This window comes from Hydractinia symbiolongicarpus, chromosome 15 (genome assembly GCF_029227915.1).
Source record: "Hydractinia symbiolongicarpus strain clone_291-10 chromosome 15, HSymV2.1, whole genome shotgun sequence".
NCBI classification, from domain to species: Eukaryota; Metazoa; Cnidaria; class Hydrozoa; order Anthoathecata; family Hydractiniidae; genus Hydractinia; species Hydractinia symbiolongicarpus.
Window position 1 is genome coordinate 9,946,248 of NC_079889.1, and position 21,882 is coordinate 9,968,129.

At 34.8% G+C, this 21,882-nt stretch overlaps 1 protein-coding gene across 1 annotated transcript; it reads right to left on the reverse strand.

Annotated features, from left to right (window-relative positions):
* Positions 1-276: 276 nt before the first annotated feature.
* LOC130628792 (uncharacterized) lies at positions 277-21,014 on the reverse strand. The gene is made up of 21 exons (XM_057441801.1): positions 19,737-21,014; positions 18,874-19,075; positions 18,398-18,726; positions 16,968-18,063; positions 16,249-16,399; positions 14,953-15,257; positions 14,118-14,201; positions 13,114-13,395; positions 12,538-12,687; positions 11,325-11,561; positions 9,729-9,964; positions 9,289-9,468; positions 8,338-8,461; positions 7,764-7,910; positions 7,170-7,348; positions 6,381-6,926; positions 4,911-5,145; positions 4,390-4,587; positions 3,555-3,623; positions 1,857-2,083; positions 277-842 (listed from the first exon to the last, which is right to left on the reverse strand). The coding sequence occupies exons 2-21, from the start codon at positions 19,031-19,033 to the stop codon at positions 717-719; spliced, it is 5,061 nt and encodes a 1,686-aa protein (XP_057297784.1). The 5' UTR covers positions 19,034-19,075; positions 19,737-21,014; the 3' UTR covers positions 277-716.
* Positions 21,015-21,882: the final 868 nt, after the last annotated feature.

Here is a 21,882-nt window from a genome sequence, read left to right on the forward strand (position 1 = left end):
TTTTGTTCCCTCGTCCAAACATCTTTCGATTTACTATTATTTTATTATATTTTACAGGCCGTTGCTTATTATACCAAATATCTTTAGAATCGTAAATTTAAGTTTCATAAATTTGAATTTACCTATTTTGAGAAATTTAATGACGTAATTAGCAATAATGTTGATATCAGCATTTTTTTTACCAAGTTGTTACTTTAGGCCTGAGAAACTGTCTGTTAAACAACATTAAGGAATCACTAAGGGAGATGGAGAGCATTAAGGAGCCCCAAAATAGCCCAGCAAAAATTGGGTTACAGTTCTTTTTATCGAAAAAATGGTCACTGGACGAAAATTTCGTCAATTTGCCCCGGTAACGGTCTCATTATCCCTGTTCAGAATTCGACCCAAATGAAGTGTTTCTGATATGCAAAATGCGCAAATTCAATTGAATATGGGGACTAAAAATCACACTATGTAATCACAAATGTTATAAAAATAGTAGTACTAAAACATACACTCTAAGTAAATTGCGCTACAAATGCAATTCTCTTTCACGGGTCCTTTTAAAAAGGATTCCATGCTAACATGATTTTATACAAAATAAATATGTTTTAATAATCCAACAATAACCCCTAAAAATGAAATATAAATTCTATTTTTGCTTGACCAGATGTGGCTTTTAAAATTGGAAGATTTTTTTTCCATTCGCACATGCTTTTAACCGTCAAACTTTTTTGTTACGCAGCCGCACATGAAGCACCCATCGCTTTCCGTAAAATACCAACGTCTCTTTGAAGCTGGTCAATCGAGGCAAGTTTTGAACTCAGAGGTGCGTACGGTCCAGATAATAGATCGCGAGTAATCTATGAGAGAGTAACAAGAATTATAATAACTTTACTTGCTTCAGTGTATCTATATAGATAGCATTGTAAGCGAAAACGAATTATTGATTTTCTGAATTCTATTTTATCAGTATGATTACTGTGCATTTAAGGCAACCTCATTCCCAGGGCATCTTGTATCATTCTGACACGCGGATAGCAAATCGCTGTCTCGGTGTCAAAAAATACAAGATGCCCTGGGGTCAAGGTTGCATTTTCGGGACTTGACCGAAAGTAATGTGAGACATTTTAGTCCAAAATGACAGAACAGGAACAATCCAAAAAGAAAATAACTATTAACGCTATTTGGTCCGGGTTTTTTGATAAATGACCGGGTGAGAGCGCTCCCCACCCCATATCCATAAACTAGGCTTTTCCCAAAATGGAATCAAACTTCACTGAGACTGACGACAACACAAACAGAAGCTTCAACTTTCTCCCAAAATGATTGTCTTGGTATTATTGAAGGAGCTACAAAACGATTTAATAAGATCGATCCCCGCAATTTCCGAAGAGTGGCGTGTAATAAACACACCAACATGCAAAAAATTATACGCTTTTTTTAACCACATACACGTCTTAACAACCTATTATTTTTTTTGATGAATTTGCTACTTTTTTATTTTTATTTTCTGAAAAAGGAAAATTTTCCTTTAGTATTACTTGGGAGGTAAAATAATCTATGATGTTTAAAATAAATTAAATATCGGTAAAATCAATAAAGTCGAAAACCAACAGCCATCTCATAGCCCCTTTAATCTGCAAATTTTATCTAACTACTAATTTTAGTTAGATTTTACAGTAGCAACCACGATTGTGTAATAATCTATACAACAGAATTAGAAACATTTGGACACCTGTCATAGAAGAAAACTACTCATTTTGAGAATCAACTAGTAAAGAACACGGAGAAGGACGGAAATTGCTAGCCGTTTGTGATGTGACATGCTATATGGTGATCTATATGACTCACTTTCAGGAAAAATGTTTACCAACCTGTGATACAGCAGCCATTTTGTTATTGACTGCGTTGCTTTTACGTGGTATGGAGTGCCGTTTCGCCAGTTTTGTTGACACTTTTTGGAGGGATTCCATAAATGTTTTCATGTCGATATTTTTGTTCGCTTTGACGATCTCATTGAAAGTTTTCCTCCACATTTTCAGAAGTTGCTCGTCTTGTTGTCGAAGTTGACCATCCACTGTTCGCATCCACTTGGCTGTTCCTATAAATAAAACATTACAACAATATCATCTGAGCCTTGATTTAAGAAAGTTGAAGTTATAAACATGTGTAAAGTTAACATCCATTTTATTTTTTATGTTCATGCTACCTACCCGTTAGCGTTTGTTGAAAAACATTATTTTACTAGTCGGTCACCCGTAGAAAAATCCACAGGTTCACTAGTCTTTTATATATCGTATTTCGTGTTGTTGTAACACGAAATTTTTTTCTCGCGCGCACAAACAGACAAATTACGGGTATTATTAAAGAGATTGAGCATAAACACGACACAAGGTATTTCAAAGATAATTTCGTAATACCAAAACAAACTCTATAAATGAGTGGCTATTGCATAAAATCTAGAACACTCAATTTGTTTTGCACATCTAAGATTGATTATACATTTTTACGTTTTTAACAAAATATATGAGTTGTGCATAGCTCACTATTAACACGTAATGTTATTTTGAAATATGCCTTAAAATGGCCGTACGGTGTTATGCCACCATCTTTGTTTTGTTTTGTACGATAAGGTTTCCTGTTATGTTTTAAATTATAGAAAATGCGTCTGTCTGTGTTTTAGCAAGATTTAGTTTCTAGGTAGTAATTTCGTAAGTAAGTTTTTCAAAAATTTGCTTCTTTAGGGTCATTTTTGATTGACAATGTAGTAAGAAATAAACGATCGAGAGGATTCACTCTTATGAGAGTATCTTTAGCGGAGTAAAGATTTCGTTGCCTTTTTAGAGATCTCTCAGTTCAATCAGGAATTTTCTTTCGATTTTTTTATAATTAATTTTTAATGATAGAGTATTAGTATCTCTTTTAATCAGAAGAATGAAAAACTTTAAGATGACAAATTTGAAAGTTGAAATTACTGCTCATAAATTTCCGTCTGTTAACTGTGAATTTATTCTTCTGCAAATTTAAAAATTTGGCTAAAGTAGAATTATGAGTAGATTAATACTGGTTGCTAGACCGTGCGGAAATATTTTGCAAATTCATTAAGTAGTCATTTGGCAGCCATTTTACAACATCGTCTCCCAGGAATTCTTGCCATTAGACATCGAGGCCAAGCCGTCAAGTAAGAGATAGCGGTTTTGACATCAAGGAACAAATCCTACATAGAAATTTTAAACGAAATTGCTATGTAGCTACTACGTTTTAAAAAGTAGTCTTTAACCTTTGGACAAACCTATAGGAAGTCACCTGTCGCACTTTTTTTACCGTGTCAATTTTACACGTTTCCCCCGCCTGTTAAGGTCCAAAGTAAGGCTGCGTGCAATCATTTTTAACAGACAGACTGACGACTGTTATTAGAGCCAGATTAGTCGCTAGCCGGTAGATAAATTCACGGGCTTGCTTGTCCTTTATATATAGTTATATATGGTATATTGCGTGTTTCCGTAGTACGAGTTTTTCTCACCCATGAACAGTCGGAATACAGGTATACATAAAAAAAGCAAAATATCTACCATTTCTCGTCTTGTGCATGAAGAGCATTGCATCATTGATTCGGTCCTCGCTTACATTGCTCTGTCTACCTGTAGGGAATTATAAATCTTGATTACAAACTCGTTATTCCTACACACACAGAAGATTCAATAAAATACTTTACCTACTTTTTGTAATAATTCTCTTTATTTTCACATTGTACCTGATGCTACCTTATTCGCCATTTCCAGTGTGTTAATTTTCGCACATCGAGAAAAATTGTATTTCGCTCAAGTTCAAATCCCCCTCATACAAATTTCAGAAAAAAATAATAAAAATCAAGTTTTTAGACAAAGTATAAATGTGTTAAAGGCACTCTTTAGTTTTTTTACTGAAATTAAAAAAATTTTTATGCGTAATTTCTGTGCTTATTTTATTAACTAACGAATTTTTTGCGCAATTGCTTCGCCCTTAGGGTTTATTGATATTGGGAGAAATATGAAAAGTCCCAATAAGCGTGATAATTGTTATCCTTCAACCTCAAACTCAAGATCAATGCCGAGATAAAAATAAAACGTCAAAGAAGGTTGTCCGCTAAAAACGCTACATGACACCAGCTCTGGTTTATTTTCCTGAATGGACAAAATATAAAATATTACAAAAATAAAAAAAAAGAGTTAGAAAAAGTTAAAAAAAATATTAATTAAGCATTTTGCACACATTAAGTACATCATCAGCTGTTTATAGACGGGTGATGTACTTAATGTGTGCAAGAAGCTTAACTAATAATTTTATTTTAACTTTTTTTCAACTCGTTTTTTTCTTTTTTTGTCTTAATTAATGTACTATGGCCGTTATTTTTAACAAAAATCCTACATTTTTCAAGGAAGCCTCTCTCCACGTTATTAATCCGCTTTACATAACGACTGGCTTCAAGTAAGTATTTCTCCTTTTCTTCCTTAAATTTGTCAGCAAACAGTCCAACTGTCTCAGCTATCGTCGAGTATACACCCATCACTTTTTTTGATTTGATACAATCGTCTTCATCTTCGGGATCTTCCAACGAATCAAAATCTATAAAAAAAGTCACGTGCCTTGTAATATAGTATCAAGACTCTAATGGGAATACGCTATCAATTTGTAAGGGGATTGCAGTTGTTTAGAATCTGACGCAAATGGAGATGAAATGATAGTTGGTTACAGTGATCATGACGGCGATTTAACATCTTTAGTTGGTATAGCTGGACTGTAGCAACCTAAGAGGGAGTAGCATATCCCTTTACCCCCATCCAAACCCAAATTCTCTAGATGAACCTAACGAACCTAACTGAAAAGTTAGCCCCAATCACAGCGCGGCGTCCTATATTGGCAATCAGATCAGAATGTTATATAATTACCTAGAGGAACTGTTTCCTTTAAACTGTGACTGACTTGCGTCTTATTCTGCACCCGGATTGAATTTCTGCGCGATGTGAATGGTGAGTCATTTTGTGAAAATGCCCACGGTGATCTCGTGTCAAAAGCATCCATGGTCAAATCGTCATGGATGAGAACAGGTGGTAGGTCTGTGTACGCCTGACGGCGTATGTACGCCATACTTCTGCTTCGTCTGTCAAATTTATGAATGCTTTCCTATAAAGCAAACACTGATGTTATAAAAGACCAGCCGTTGACCTGTGGTAAAATCCACAGGGTCCCCCGTCTGTAAATAACACGTTATTTCGTGTGCACATTGCAAGACGTGTTTTTTGCAAACAGACAGAATACGGCTGTTAATAAGGAAACAAAGTAACATCGTCCACGATCTCACTCTCTGCACTCTCTCACACGACGTGGTAATGAGACGGTATTACGAAACCAACATGCCCTACGTATCATAGGCGCAAAAAAGAGCTGTGAGCAAAGGTTGAGTCGTCTATTAAGGCGAGTGTAAAGGAAAGTGCGCATGATTTTTATAATCCAAATATCATCTCTAAGTAACATTTTCATAATGTGATATGTAGATATTTTGGAAGCTCTTATTTTTCTCAATTAAGTGATATAATCTTTTGGGAAAAATATTAAGGTCGTTTGAGGTTTAGGTGTATACAAAATTTACCCCAGTCTCTCCTAACTTATGTTTCTCTTACAAAACGGCTGGATTTTTTTTCAAAATTTTTTGACTATTCTTCCCAGCTGAGCTGTATCTAAAAAGGGTTTTTACTATTTTGTTCCAAATTTTATAGTTTTCTTACTATTTCATATTCTTCCAAATGCTACTTTTTCAACTTGTTTTCTTTCACATAGACGGCTGTAAAAAAATTTAAACACGTTTTTACAAAAAATAAAAAAAACCTTTTTAGATATATTATTTAGCTTTCAAAACAGCTCTCCTACACAAACGTTATTTAGTTTTGTAAGAGAAAGTTCAGATGTAGATACCATTTTATCAAAAAATAAACACTGAGAAAAAGAGTTTTAAAGTTTTGAAGTTTTTCTCACATGCGGCTACTTGCTGAATTGAAATTACACTTGACAGGTTTTCTATTTTTAAAGTGTGATATTCTTCTCTTTGGAAAGTGAGAAAAACATTAGCTCTTCAAAATTTTTTTTTGTTTTGAAGGAAATATGCGCACGTGAGCACATATGACACAGAAAAAGTGTTACAAAGATCATCACAGCGCTATTAGCGAGTAAACATAAACAAACAAAATAAAATTAAATCCAGATGGAATTTGTGGAAAAAAAACTCATAATTAAAAAGTTTAGTATATTTTGCCCTGATTTCACGGAAAAAAACGAAAAAAAAATCATTTTTTTCCTTTACACTCGCCTTAACTTTGCTTTCTTTCAAATCAAAAATCATCAAAAATAAAAATGATTCACACCTTTTTCAAGACTTCTTCATCTTTTTCTTCTTCCTCGTCTTCTTCTTCTACTTCTTGTATTCTTCCTTCTAGCTCCTTCTCCTTTTCTTCACTTTCTTTAGAATATTCTTTTAAATCTTCTTTCCGTTCCTTTGCTTTTTCAAAATAATCCTTAGCTTTGTCCAGCCTGGTTTTGATATCCTGTATACCTGGAAACAATTCTTCTGTGATTGCGCTACCAATGTTTTTAACAAAGCTGACATCGAGACACGCATCTGTGTCAAGCACAACATTTTTCCTTCCTCCCAAAGTTACGTTAACCGAAATTCCAAAACATGCTGATTCAGCTTTTTCCAGCGTCGTGTTAAAGCATATGTGATGAATATCGATGAGATTTTCCTTGGTGTATTTTGCGATTGCATACATGGCTTTCTTACCGGCCGCTGCCGCTTTTTCCACTTGGGAGGCTGCTTTTTCAGTTGTGTCAATTAAAACTTTTGATCTTTCCACAAAACCTTTTGCAAGTTCTAGGATTTTTTGGATCACCTCAATCGCGCTTATTAAAATCTAAAACGAGAGATGGAAATAACGATTAAGGTGACCGACTGACCGACCGACCGACCGACCGACCGACCGACCGACCGACCGACCGACCGACCGACCGACCGACCGACCGACCGACCGACCGACCGACCGACCGACCGACCGACCGACCGACCGACCGACCGACCGACCGACCGACCGACCGACCGACCGACCGACCGACCGATCTACCAAATAAAAAAAGAAAAAAGAAGAAGAAGAATATACTTGTATGGTCACTTTCTTCTTCATTGCTTTCCCTTCCAGATAAATTTCATCACCTGCGCATTTAGCAAGACAGACTGGGTCTTCTACCATTGTCTTGCAGTCATCCCATTCAACACAAGGATAAGTTATTCCAAATTTTGTTCCGCAATCTTCAATAACAGTTGGACCACCCAGGCACACTAAAAACAAAAAACACGGAGCTTAGTTTATATAATCGAGATTTTCGATATATCAGCGTTATATTCATAATATTGCCTGTGTGCAGTGGCTTAGATAGTGTTATTAAAGCATTCACTATGCACATTTTTAGCATCGTGGCAACTGTCTTAATTTTAATCTAAAGGAAATCGTAAAAGACATTGTGTGTATTCTTCTTTTTTTCACAAAAACTGGTTCCAGTTTTAATAGAGTACACCAGTGAAAATTGCTTTCTTAAATAGACGTGAAAAATTATCAGAAATTAATTCTACTATCATGCTGATACCTAAAGCAGAAAAGGATCGATTCACACTTTTATAGTCTCTGGCATAAGTCAACATAGAATTGAATCCACGACCTTCCCAAGGCCACTAGTCGATAAAATTACAAGCTTACCATCATCGCACTTGTCCACACAATCATCATCCAATACGTCTTCAATAACTTCCAATTTATTTGATTTCCTTTGCACTGCAGCTTGTTTCTCCTCCATAGCTGCAGACCACTTTTCTAGTTTACCATGCGCTGCATCGTACCAAGTATCTAATAAAAAAGAAAACATTATGCCGGAGAACTTGTCAGTAATGTGGACACAAAATATATCGGCAAAACTATTAGATCACATGCACAGAATATAGTCTTTATCGACTAATCGACTATCTGAGATGATGATTTAGGTTAACTTTATTATTCACCATTGCTAAGGTCTTATACTTGTTTTTATTGCATTAAGAATAGCAGAAGAAAGATGCGACACATAAAATGTCGGTGAAAATGATTGGTCTGTGTAAGCAAGTTACAAGTAACAGAATCTCCATTACTGGGTAAATCAATTAAAATTTTTGGAAATACAACACGAGATATACTTTAACTAAGACTCTTGAAAATCGCGAAAGCCTCGCTCACAAGGGTTTCTTTGGTTGAAGTATTTTGGACAATTTCATAATGTTTTGGTTTATTACACTCGTACCTGCCTTCTCAGCTTCTTTTGTAGTCTTCGAAATTGCTTCCTCTGTTGATTCTGCAGCATGGGTAACTATATTCTTTGATTTTAACGTGATGTCAGCAATGGTTGTCGAAAGGCAAGCGCCTACCTGAAATGAATTACGAGGCTTACTATCTTGATGAAAAGAATGGTAATTTCATTATAAATTGGCTATTAGATTTAACATTTGCACCTTTCTTTTCACATGCTGATGAATTGTCAAAGTGGTAGCGATAGCTACAAGAAGTGTTATCTACCTAACCAATAACTTATTGACTCAATTTGAACCCTTGGTCTCTCAAAAACTATACTGCAAAACCACCAATTACTCGTAAATTGCTCGTAAATTACTCGTAAATTACTCGTATATTACTCGTAAATTTCTCGTAAATTACACGTAAATTACTCGTAAATTACTCGTAAATAATTTAATTCCACAGGACTTACTAAATATAAATCGCACTTGCTATTTTTGGTCAGTAATACATTTTTCCGTATTCTTTAACCCTATTTTTACCTGTACCTGTGTTTTTAGGGGCGCAGTGAAATTAGATATCTACAAATATTATACAGCACATCTGAAAGAATCATTAAAAGCGATTATAGTGGTTGAAATAAATCAGATAGGGCCTAAATAAAACGAATGTTAGATTTAGAAAAATAACAAGAAGTGTTATCTACCTAACCAATAACTTATTGACTCAATTTGAACCCTTATGTTAGATTTAGAAAAATAAAACGTATGCTAGGTTTGGAATTAGATGCTTTATGTAATCCAAAGGATTTGAGAGTGCGCTTTGAAAGCACCGTCCCGGAGCTTTCAACTGAGAACGAACTGGTGAAAGTAAGTTTAACACGAATTGATCTGCTTGATAGACAACATACAGATATTGCAAGACGACATAAAAAACATATATTGCGTGATTGGAAACTCACCATGAACTGTGATTCTGATATCTCGCCATTTCCATATGGTGCTGATATGGTAACGTTAGCTTCTATTAGGTTGAACAGATTGCCATAGATATAAAGGAATATACCTTTGTTTGATATGTCAATCGATGCTTCAGCTGCGATACTTAGAACTTGAACATAGCCTTGTATCCTTACCGCTACCTAAGTGAGTAAAATCGTAAATAGGGGAAATTATGAACTTGTTGGTGTTGAAGGAAAAAGTATTTTTTGCGTTTGGAGACTTTAGTGAATCGATGCTCTGAAAAATCTCGCGACATAAATTTTTGCAAATTTTATTAGAATTCTGCGCTTAAAGTATCCCTGTCTTTTTTATTGTACCAACCAGTAATATTATCAGTTTTTGATAGCCACAATTTACTAGACATTTTTTTCCCCGTTTTAAGATTAAACAGCCTTTATACCTCTTTCAGAGATACAATGACATAAAGCTTCGGTCCATTTTCTCCATCTTTTTTAGATCGTTGGAGTTTGATCAATCCTTTTCCAATCTTTATTGGTGACATATCTGCAGCTACTTTTATCTCTCGTGGAAAATTGACATGAACGTTGCAGCCCAATTCTATTCCAAGAATTTTGACCTTACCACGTAGAAGAAAACCCATCCCGATTTTCTGATTTAAATGTTTGATTTCTTTTCCTATAAAAAAGAAACAAAACTGTTGTCAAAACTGTTGACTGGTGGCAATAATTAAGAGAAGGCTAAGTAACAAAAGTGACAAAAGGAGTAGATAACATTTCTATCCGTTTTGGACAATACAGTTAACAGACGATCTGAATCCGCAGAAAGGTACTGGAGCTTACATGGATGCATAGCATCCTAAGACACGGCTTCAGATCAAATTCACACGCGCCTAAAGTAATTTTCGCTAGTCCAAAAAAAAAACATCGTCCTTCGATTTTTAAAACATTTTTTAAAGCAAATATATGTGTTATCTGTAGAAATAAATAAATGATAGATTCTCGAAAATTGAGTCAGTAAAATATACTTTCGCGAATCTCTCCTTAAATATTTTGCAGGCATGACATTTCGCATTTTTAAGTTCATTTAGCGAAATGATTTTACCAGAAAGTTTAACCCTTTAGTACAATATATCTAACAGCCGCATGTTAATCATGTGACTGTCTATTTTTGTCGGTACTTATGTCATTATGTTTAGCACTGACCCCAAAATGTTTTATACTTAAATACTAGCCTTTGGTAATCTGAAAGGCTATAATCGGCGGTTACATGTCACTATTGAAGTGAATTTTAAGCACTAATCATGCGACAGTATTTGGATATATCTCTGCTAGCTTCGCCTGTCACGCCGATTTCTTGATACCAAGCTGCTATCATGGTTTACCATTGTTCCGCTTGTCGAAATACAAAGTACATTATTGCAACTGGGTATTTAATTATCAAGTGAGGCGTAAGAGAGTTTATATATGACCACCATAACTAGTTGAGCCACACACTGTAAAATACTTTCTCTATTCAATTGTGATAGGGTGGAACACTTCACGTTTGCTTATAAACATCACTCAGGAGTATTGTCACGGAGGGAAACAAACCAAACTCATTGGAGAATTCATTTTGAGCAGGAGGGCACAATAAATGTACAGGGCACAATAAACGTGACTTTACTTAAGGTCACAGTTGCAAAAACAAGCTATGCACTAAAATGCAGTTTAGCTAGATCACTAAGAAAAAGTATTTCAAAAAACATTATTAAAGATCATAACTAGCGGTATTCTGTCATTGCAAAAAGGCATTGAAAACAAACTTAGAGACTCGTATCTAACGATTACAATGTTACTTATTTTGTATACGACATCATATCTGATGTGAGATGACTTATCTCATTGGTCGAAATGAGAAATATGAAGGTTTTCTTTCGCTTCTTCGATATCTTTCTTCGGATTTCACAAAAATCCGAAGAAATAAACCCCCATGAAAATAATAGTGTAAAATAAACAAACAAAATAAATACAGATGACGATTTAGGGGGCATTTTTACCTCTTGGATTTGTTGAAAATGCAACGACTAGTCCTTCTGGAAATCCAGAATCCAGAACAGCTTTAGGTAATGCTAAGTTGAATCCGAATGCACTGAACAGTTCCGATAAAGTAATCCGTTTGATTTCTGCGTAGAAGAAATTATCTAGAGGATTGCCCGGGTGGAATCCGATTGCACTTTTTACTTTAATTTCATTACCACTACCGATCTTGCCAACATGTACTTCTGCAGACAAACCTATAATAATTTAAAACATTACGTGCAACATCCAGCGGCTGTGTACCCGCTCAGTGAGATTTATGAGGAACAGGGAAGCAGCCTGGGACGTGATTTATTAATCTTTATTTTTGTTAGAATTTATCAAAAATTCAAAGAAACATGATTTGGCACAGGTATAGACCCTTATTGGCAAAAAAAGGTAATAAAAAGGGGGACTAAAACTTGTACGGTTCAAAATCTTTTACTGATTTTATTTTGACCATCATCACTGGCTTAATTCCTTGATCACTTAAGCTTTACTGTTTATAGCACATCAAGTGCCTCAAAAATAAGAAAACACAAAGGTTGGGTATTTTCAATTGACATTTTTTTAGTTTATAATGTGATTTAAAAAAGAGAATGTTGCAAAACTCCACTTCATGTGTTTTATATCTTACGAAATAAACAAAAGTTAGTCGGTAAAAAAGTATTTATGATAATTGAATTTAGTCAGTGAAAAATGACCAAATCTTGCGCAAGTTATTAATATTACTGACTCAAAATATTTAGCGAAGGTTTTTGTTTTATTTTTTTGGATTTCAATGTGACGTTATCACAAGGATAACATTTGTTTATCCCTGCGTTTGTTTAAAATAATTTAGCTAATTTTTGCAAAAAAAATTTTCTGGTCAAGTGGAAAAAATTATCTTTTGAAGTTACCCAAAAGTCGCAAAAAGCACGACCCTTTCTCTCTGATTTTTGGTAAAATTCAAAGAAATCGAATAATTAAATTAAATATACGGTCTGCGATAATCTCAAGTTATAGACCTTCACTGTTACCGAAACTTTCTTCTAGATTTGGGAATTTCATGTAATATTTGAAGGTGTTATGTATATTTCGCTGAATTGTATTAGATAAATGGACAGTGCAAAGTAAAAAACATGTTACCAATATAGAATTTATACAATAAAAGGCCAAAACTTGTAGGAAACAAAGGGAACATTATCAAAATACCTAGTTTTGGTACGGGTACTGTGGGTAATATTCCAACTGATGCTTCGATGTTACCAAATGCGACAAACTTTAAACCAAATGGACGTTTCCACATTCCCAGCATGGATAAGGTTAGTTCCACACGACCTGTGACTCCCACAGCTAGCTTGCCTAAGTATTAGCCAATAAATAGGGTTTGAAAATAATGTTAGAATTTTAGTTTGGGAAAAGAGTATTGTAGCCAAGGTTTTTAAACATTATCAGTGAAAAGTCTACATAAGAAACACTACAAAGAACATAGCTATAGCATATATCCTTTACACTAGCATGTACGACAGGATGTCATCGAATGATACGCAGTCGGTGCAGGGGACACCGATCAAAAATTGCAACACTTTTAAAACCTTATTATACGCGGTAAAGGCGTACAGCAAACAGAGTCCCGTTTTGGGACCGAACACCATAATCACCCCGTAATGTAAGTGCAACAGGACATACGTGAAGCACTTCTCACGTATATTACGATGTTGCGATGCTCACCTGAGATTATTGCAATTTAACCTAAATATTGTAGTTGGTATAGACAAGCTAACGTACCTTTAAAAATTAATGGTGGGTCTTTTATTTTCAATTCTCCTTCAATATACACCTCTGTTACCACCGCAATTTTGATCACTATATGTGCTTTATGTAATACAATATTATCACCCAATTGTAAACCACCACCTCTGTATCCCGCACGTAGTTCCATCCCCCAAGTGTTTACATCACCTTCTAGATATAACTTAGTTCCTGGTAACATCTTTTCCCTCGCTACCTCGCATAACGCGTCGCCTTTACAGTCTTCCGGTATGGTCAGTTCGGTGGTGAAATATATTCCTATGATAAATTACAAAGCAGGAAAATTATTGAAAAAAATTTATCAGCAAAAGTCCAAAGAACAATGTATTGCTTAAAAATACTCGCTAAGAAAAAAAAAACAAAGAAAGAAGTGGCAAAAGTTGGTGAATGGTGAAATTGAAGTAAAGAAACGTGTTTAGTGACAAAACTAAGTCATAAAACGCTTTATTTATATAGGCGAAGTGACGGCGTGACGTAATGTTTTGGTATTGCATCGACAACAGTGGACATGTGCGCACATATGCACAGGCAAGAAACAAAAGAAACAGAAGACAAAAAAATGGCGTTAAAATTAATTAGTCTGCTATTAAACAGCGAAGATCATAGCCAAGAAAGACAATTTTAATGCAGTTTCAATCTTGTTTCTTAACAACCTGTAAATAGCTGATTTGACTTTTGTCGTCCTTCTTGTTGCCTCAAGAAGCGCGCACATATACTAAAAATTGCAGACATTTGCAATTCAGCTATAGGAAAAATAACAGCCGGATTCTCTAATTGAGAGACATCTTTAATACTTAGTTCCGAATATCTTCAGCTAAAGCTTTATGGTCAGCTTTTACAAACAGAAAGATTCCATTTCGGTAGTGTGTATAAAAAATTGAAGTTGCAAATATCTTTATTAAACACATCTTTTTTTTAAAATTTAACCATATTATCTTCTACTACTGGCTACTGTCACACACTGCGTCTAAAAGACATACCTTTTCTCACTTTCAAAACATTCTTCAGTTCCGAATAAGTGAAATCAATCTCTTTCGTTGCCTTTGTGTTGGAGATGGTGAAACCTAATGGAAATTGATATCAATTTAAATTTATTATAAATTATAATTATAATTTATTATACTTTAAATTTATTATAAATCAATTTAAAATTTGACGCGAATTTATAAGCTTTATAAGTGGTATATTACTAAAAAAGCGAATTTTCTTAGACCTCATTAAGGCTAACTGGACTTTTAAGGCCTGTGCAACACCGAGAAGGGGAACTAAAGGTCTATAACTTGAAATGTTCACGAGTCTATGTATATATACATAGAAAATGACGTCATAAGTACCAGTAAGGACGTTATGCATGTGAACTGCAATATAATGCTGGTCCAGAAAATACAAAAATTTTGGTCTGTGTTATATACAGACCTACGTATCCTTGGTGAAAAAAAAAATTATTTGCAAAGCTATTTAGAAGAAGTATATGCACATAACAATTTTCTTAGGATTATCTGAAAAGAGGAAATTGAATCCCAGGTATGATAGAAATAGAATTATGTTGATTGTAATGATGGCTAAAAAAAAGGAAAAGGGTTTATGGATTGCCTTCGTGTATTATCACAGATTCTAATCCCCCATGCAGCATGTCCTACAGTTGTAACTGTACGTTCTTTGGAAGTAACGAACAAGTACCAAAATTAACGTTTCGAAAATGTACTTAAATATCAAGCGTTAGCTCCTGTCTTTTAGAATTAAACAATAATCAAAGAACACCATGAATTTCTCTCCTTCCTCTACGTTATCAAAAAAGAGAAAGTAGCATTATACTTGCACGCAGATTCGACAACCAATTTCTCCTCAATATAGTTTTATTAAACAGTTTCAAAACTATATCGTCCAGTCGGATGTTCTTCATGACGATTCCAAAAGCCATCTTTCTCTCGTACTTTGATTTTTCTGGAATAATTGCTTCCGGTTTTGCAGTCTCCTTTGCTTTCTCTTCTAATACACCATCTTCAATATCTTGCCTTTGTTGTGATTTAGACACAGCATCAGTTTTCTTCTCCGTATCAAAAATGAATCCTTCGAAGTGTATGTCTTCCCAGCCAAAGAGAATTGGATTTCCTTTAGCACTATGAAGAACGAACCGTTCTGGTTACAGGACGTGATAGGTTTAGCTGTCCCCTAAGTTTACATTTAGGAGGATTTATTCTCAGTTGTAGCTACATAAGATTCAATGGGACGGAGCCAGTTTATTTTAAATGTTATTTTTAAGTTTTTAACTTACTGATCATTTTTTGTAATTTTTAATGTGTTTGGCGCAAAGTTATTATTATTATTATTCCGAATATTTATACAGGATATAGCCACTTCAGTGTTTGAAACACTGTTATCAATGTGGGTCCTGTGTTCGGAATATATACATTAAGTATACACCGGGAATACCTACCCAATTTCCCTCACATGGCATGGGTTGACCCGTAGCTGTGGTAAAGACACTTGCTAAACATGCCCGCGCTGTGGACCGAACCACGGACCTTGTGATTACGAAGCCAACTCCATAACCACAAGGCCACGCTTTAAAAATTGCCTTTTAAATATATTTTTCAGTTTTAGTAGATTCCATAATTTTATTGACAGTGTAAGTGTTGTAGTATTTTTTTATAAGAAACATACTTTTTGGATTCAATCTAAATGTTTCTGGAGACCTTTATATTGTGCCTCTTTAAAGAGTCTTTTTAAAAAATCTTTAGCAAGATCCCTTTCAATCTATCAGTATACTGTCTTCATTTTCCTTAATATTTCGCGTGCTAGCAGTTGAAAATACATCTTGTCTTAGACTTCTTCTTTTTATTTTAAAAAACGCACATGCTCTACAGTAGAACTATCCATTTGGTGTCGCGCAGCACGATACTTTAAGTCCCAAATTAAAAATTAATACAACGGATTTTTATCTATATATCAGTTTTACATATGTTATCCTTTCCTTTATCTAACTGTCTCTTTTCTTTAAATATTGCACTTGCGTTTATTTGAGGAGGACGCCTCATGAATTCATAACAAAAAAAAGGTGCACAGTCAAAGATTAAGTAAACCAAAAAATAAAGCAGATAGCAAACTTACTGCAATTTTAATTTATCACCAAACTTTGCATTGACTTGTAAATCTCTGATGCCAAAATCAAGAAATTCCAACTTAGACAACAGCGATGCGTCCATGTCTTCACCACCAAATTGCTTGATGAGCTCTTTGCTTGATAAGTCAGCTATCTTACCTGAGGTTGTTGAAAAATTATTACAGATAGGTAGATAGGCATTACCATATACCTTTCTTTTAGAAATCTTTTAAAAATCTTCAAGATTCCGAGGGGAAATTTAAATTCCCTGTTTATTTTTATTTGGATTATAACTGGATTATATATTTTTTTGGCCTTTGGAAACCTGTAAGAAATTAAAACAAACAAAAAATTCATTCCGCTTAATATGTAACGTCGCTTTGAACTTAAGCAATTACAAAGCTGTATATCACTGTTCCCATAACTTTGACGAACTTATTCCAATAATCCCTACTATTCCTACTTCTTTATTACCATTTTACGACGATTTTTGCTCGAAATACATCAGTTTGCCGAAAAAAGTCATCCGCAGATTCGTAAAAGTTGGTTGTCGGCTGAGAAGCATAACAAGATTAAATCAGTCTTTCTGATCACACTGACTGAGAATAACAGCCAATTGTTTTTAGATTCTCAGCCCTAATGTGTCTTAACAATTATTGATAGCTTACATAATGTGTTTTACCTTGATATCTATGAACGCATTTAAAATAAAGTAGAATGTCCTCACCATTAAATTCATAATTTTCCCCTTTCTTTTGTACCAAAATATGAAGAATAGCTTCACCTATCTGCTGCTCGGCTTTAACCCTAAAATTCCACGGTCCATCTGGGATATGCTTCAATTCAAACTCGGCTGTCTTGAGTTTGATCAAATCCTCTCCTAGTACCACCTGCTCAGGTGCGACTAGGAGCAGGTCAACTTCCTTCGTGGCTACATTCACATCGAACTTTTTAATGAGAACTTTAGGAGAAGATTTGAGGATTTTGTTGAAAACAACATCAGGGATGGCAGGGATTAACGCGACGGCGATGTTGAGGAGATCCATAGTTGCGTTATCAGGAAACTTAAAACAAATTTTCCCTTCATGGATGAAAACTTGAACATACATTGAATCCGGCACGTGTTTCAACGACGCTGCGCTGTTGACTTCCTTTAATATCTTTTTGACGGGAATGTCGAGTTTAATTTTCGTACCCTTGGCAACCGTTTTAGCATTGGCGATGTATTTTGCTAATAGTTTGTTTAGTTCGGCATCTTTCAATAACATCATATCATTGTTGGCAAACTCAATGGCAACATTGACAGTAATGTATTTAATAATTGGAATATCATTCAGTTTCTTGCCAGTAAGCGACGACAAAAGTTTTGTTGGACTGATTTGTTTGACGTCAGCAACTATAGCAACAGCCGTCGGTTCGCTTTGAAATTTCTGAACAATAACAAACAATGTGATTGGCCCTAACCCTTTGATGCCGTCGACCTGGCCTTTAACGACGATCTCGAAAGAACCGTTGACGTCTCTGCTGCCGGTAATACTTGGACTTTTAATGACAGCGTCGGTAAGCATGCTGGTGTTTTCAGGCGCATCGTCCTCGACAATTTCTTTCTTAGTGAATAAGGCGCCAAAATCAGATGCCGTGATTTCGTCAATTTTTGCAGAGAATTTTCCTTCAGGAGAACCACGTTTCTTATTAAGCGCAATTGGAACGAGTTTATTTATGACAAGTATTTCTCCCTTCATGTCAATTCCAATATTATCAAAAGAGAATGATTCTGACAGCTTCTTATAGTTAAAAGACATCTCAAGTTTCGCCTTCTTTACCTGTAACACAAACATAAACCACATTATAAACATAAAAATATCGAACAAAGTTAATGTGTCCTAAAATTGTTTTTTTTTTTTTAATTTTCAAGTATTTTGTAGTTGTTAGTGCAGGCTGCATGACTGAGAAAAAAAAATTTGTCATCTCTTTCTCTTTCTCTCAGTCTGTTGTGAGAGTGATCACAGCTAAAGGCATGAATTGTAATGAAAAAATAAAGCAGAATCCCGATGGACTAAAATCCTTTTTTTTCACAGCAGTATATTTACTGCTAGGCTAAAAGTACGTGAAAGGCAAATACCGGATCATTGAAGGAAACACTTGAGACATATTCACCTTCAACTTTTCTCTAACGATGTCAAACGTTTCTTTAGCAACAGCTCTGAATTCGATGTCACCTTCACATTTATCGACCAGAAAATGCTCAATTTGAAAGTTCTGCAGTGGCAAATAACTTCCAGTGATGTTCTGCAGCTTTTTCTTCTTAAACACAAAGTTAAACAATCTCGAGATGGATAGTTTTTCTTGGCATGTTTCGTCTTGCGGAACAAATTTTATTTTGCATTGTTCTTTATCCACATCCAATGTGCATCCAAATAGTTTATACTGCGTTCCTGTTGCTGTTTTGGTCCCAAACAAAGACATTAAATCAGGAAGACCGTTTTCTAAATTGATAGTACATGGAGGATTTAGAAAACAAAAACGTCATGTTATTTTACGTTCCTATCACTTAGAATCCTTATGAGCAAATATATTTAATAGTCGATAGCCCGTGAAAAAATAATATTTATAACTAATTGAAAAAGGCTTGCCTGTTAGTTCTTCTTTTTGTTTTTTCTCGTCATTTGCGATCTCGTCTTTTTCATGCAAATATTTTCTGGATTGTGTATGACTGTTGGGTCGTCGATTTTGTACAGTCAACGGGGTTAAGACGGCAAGTATGCAAATCAATTTGAACAGACAGGTTGTCATGATGAAGTTGCAGCGACAGTATCGTGTATGTGTTACAGCACACTATATAGAAGAAACTATTCATAACAAAAATAAAAATGCAAACAGGGTTATTTTCTTTTTCTTTCATCGATTGAACGTTTTGACTTGCGAATGTCTGGAGCACGACATCCGCTGGAAGCCAAGGAGGTACATTTTTCCCTTCATGACGCCCCCTACTCCGTCCACTCCGTCTTCTCTAACACATCTGTTTTTGAGAGATCCATTTTAAGTTTGAATTGGTGGAAAAGACCTAGAAAGTTCATACGTGGTTGCTAAAACATATTCCTTAGGAATTAAGGTGGCCCAACCGTGAGACTGTTTTGTACTGTATATCTACGCGGTCGGTTTATAGTTTAAAGGTAACCATAACTCATCACATACAAAAATTAAAAAAATTAAACCGCTCTTATTACAAGAATTTTATGCAGAAACATTATTTCACCCAAAAGTATTTTTTTTCTTTGTCTTATAAAGTATAAAAATTATTAATCAAAGGAAATAATGATGTAAAATAAAAAAAAAGTTTGTTTGTTTTGATATCTGTTGTCATAACATTTTAGAAAACAACAATCATTTTTATAAATTTCTCAATACTTAGATTTAAAGTTGCAGAATTGTGTTTTACTGTCAAACTCCTGCGAGCACTGCAAGGACAGAGATACGGCTTCGCCCTCTCCCTTACCTGTGATTGTTGTCAGTAATCACGCCACGCATCGTGTTGCAATGGATTAACGCCTCTGAATAAAAATAACCACAGCGTTTGTTTCTCAGTCATGCTGAATGTGAAAAAAAAATTCGGCATGATTTTTATGCCTCATTGCTTTATTCAATTTCTATTCAGTTTGTTTTCGCTTTTTCTACCATTTTTATGTTTGTATTGTGGAAACTTTTAAATGCATCTTATTTTAAATTTTTTGAATCTCAAGCACATGTTTGCTTACAGAATGTTGCAGAAAATCAATATAATGATCGATTAAAGACGCGATCGTCTGTAAAAATTTGGATAATATTGGCATCCAGAAAGCAATGGATTTTATTGGTTGCATAACCTTTATTTAAAGAAATGGATAAGAATGATTTCAACTTGATCAGTAACGAGGGCATAGTCTTTTGTACAGTGGAACCTCTAATAGCGGCCACTTTGGGGGACCCAGCTTAGTGGCCGTTGCATTAGAGGTGACCGATGTATGGAGGTTTTATATGAATATGCTTTTTTGTCAAAATGTCTGGTCGGGAGAGGGGCTCAAAGAATGATTCATGATCAAAGCAAGGGGACATGTGAAAACGTTAAAGTGGCTAGAGTAAGTTACGAAAAAGATCCTTTCGCATACTACTGACCTCGGTACAAAATTTCAAAAAAAATAATTGTTTTTATTTTTCCTTTCGTTTGCTTGCATAATGATATTTTTTGACCGTTAATAGAGGTGAAGTTAGACATCGGCACAATAGAAAGTGGCCGTTGATTGGAGGTGACCGATGTATGGAGGGTTTTTTATAAGAGTTTGACCATGAATTTGGCAGGGATTTTCTTTTCTGGCCGCTTATCAGGAGGTGACCGATGTATGGAGTTGAACGTTAATATAGGTTCCACTGTAACAGTCGTATTCTATCTGCCTGTCCACGCGAAGGGTGGGTGAGAAAGGGTGAGAAATATTACCAAGACCAGAAAATATTTAAATGGGATATGTGAAAGATGAGACCAGGTTTATCTAGCTATGCCAGTACAGACTATCTCTTCGTATTGCGACATTTCGCATAGGGAAAAAATATAATAAAATGTACAGAGATTCACCGTGTACTTTACCGTATATAGTTACCCTATTGTAAATCCAAATTTTAAATAGTTAGAGTATATCTTTTCTTAGCCAGGAGACCAATCGTGATTATTCTTACCACTAAGAAATTAGAAAAGTCCTTAATTTTTATTTGCTTTAAGTCTACAGCCAAAAATAAGTATCAATAATCAATGAAAACACTTCGTGAAAAAACAATTTAATGAAAATAAATTGTTTTTAACCAAGTGTTTTTATTGATTATTGATACTATATTTGCTTTGTTTAGACCATATAGACATATTTAAGTGCTTGATGAACCCTTTCTTGTTAGGAAAACACTGTATTTTGCATCTATGGAAATAAAAAACCTCTATGTGGAGTACATTATTTATTCTATTCGTTGATATCAAGGAATTATTAAAAAAATCAAAATCGATGCATTGAACATGCTTCTTTCCCCCATCCAAACACTGTCCATATGGGAAATGATATCGGCACAACACCATTGATTTTTTCCACTGTTTGAACCAACAGTATGATTGATTCTTATTTCGAATGAAAGCGATGTTTGGGGGAGAGGCCGAATTAAAAATGTACAGTTAATGTTGGCGAGCATTTTAAGATCGCCACAGAGTTTTTAAGGCGTTTTGTAATCACGATATAACTGGCATTAACTACATAGATGTATACAACTTCACGCCATTATATTTTGCGGCATGAAATGGTCCTGTTTAAGCTGTAGATAGTTTGTTACGTCATAGTAATATTGACCCCACCATTAAAGATAGGCAAAGAATTACCACAATCGTGAAATAATTAAAGGTACAATTAAAAATTAAAACATAAGGAATATTTGAATTTAAATTTAAAAATTATCCTCATCTGCCATAATAACAAAAAAAAAAAAAAGAAAAGAAAAGGAAAACAAATATTTGCAATTTTAAGTATCAAAAATTCTTTTTTATCTTATCAAAATATTTAGTCCATCTGTCTACAAGGTAAAAAGCCATGCAGCGGACTCACAGAATAAGGACTGCGATGTCTGTCTGCTTT

Coding starts and splice junctions, on each gene's coding strand:
- LOC130628792 (XM_057441801.1), bottom strand. CDS start 19,033: ATGACAACCTGTCTGTTCAAATTGATTTGCATACTTGCCGTCTTAACC. Junction 9,965..11,324: donor ATTTTCAACAAATCCAAGAG/GTAAAAATGCCC, acceptor TCTTTTTTATAG/GAAAAGAAATCAAACATTTA. Junction 9,469..9,728: donor TCATTGTATCTCTGAAAGAG/GTATAAAGGCTG, acceptor TTACTCACTTAG/GTAGCGGTAAGGATACAAGG.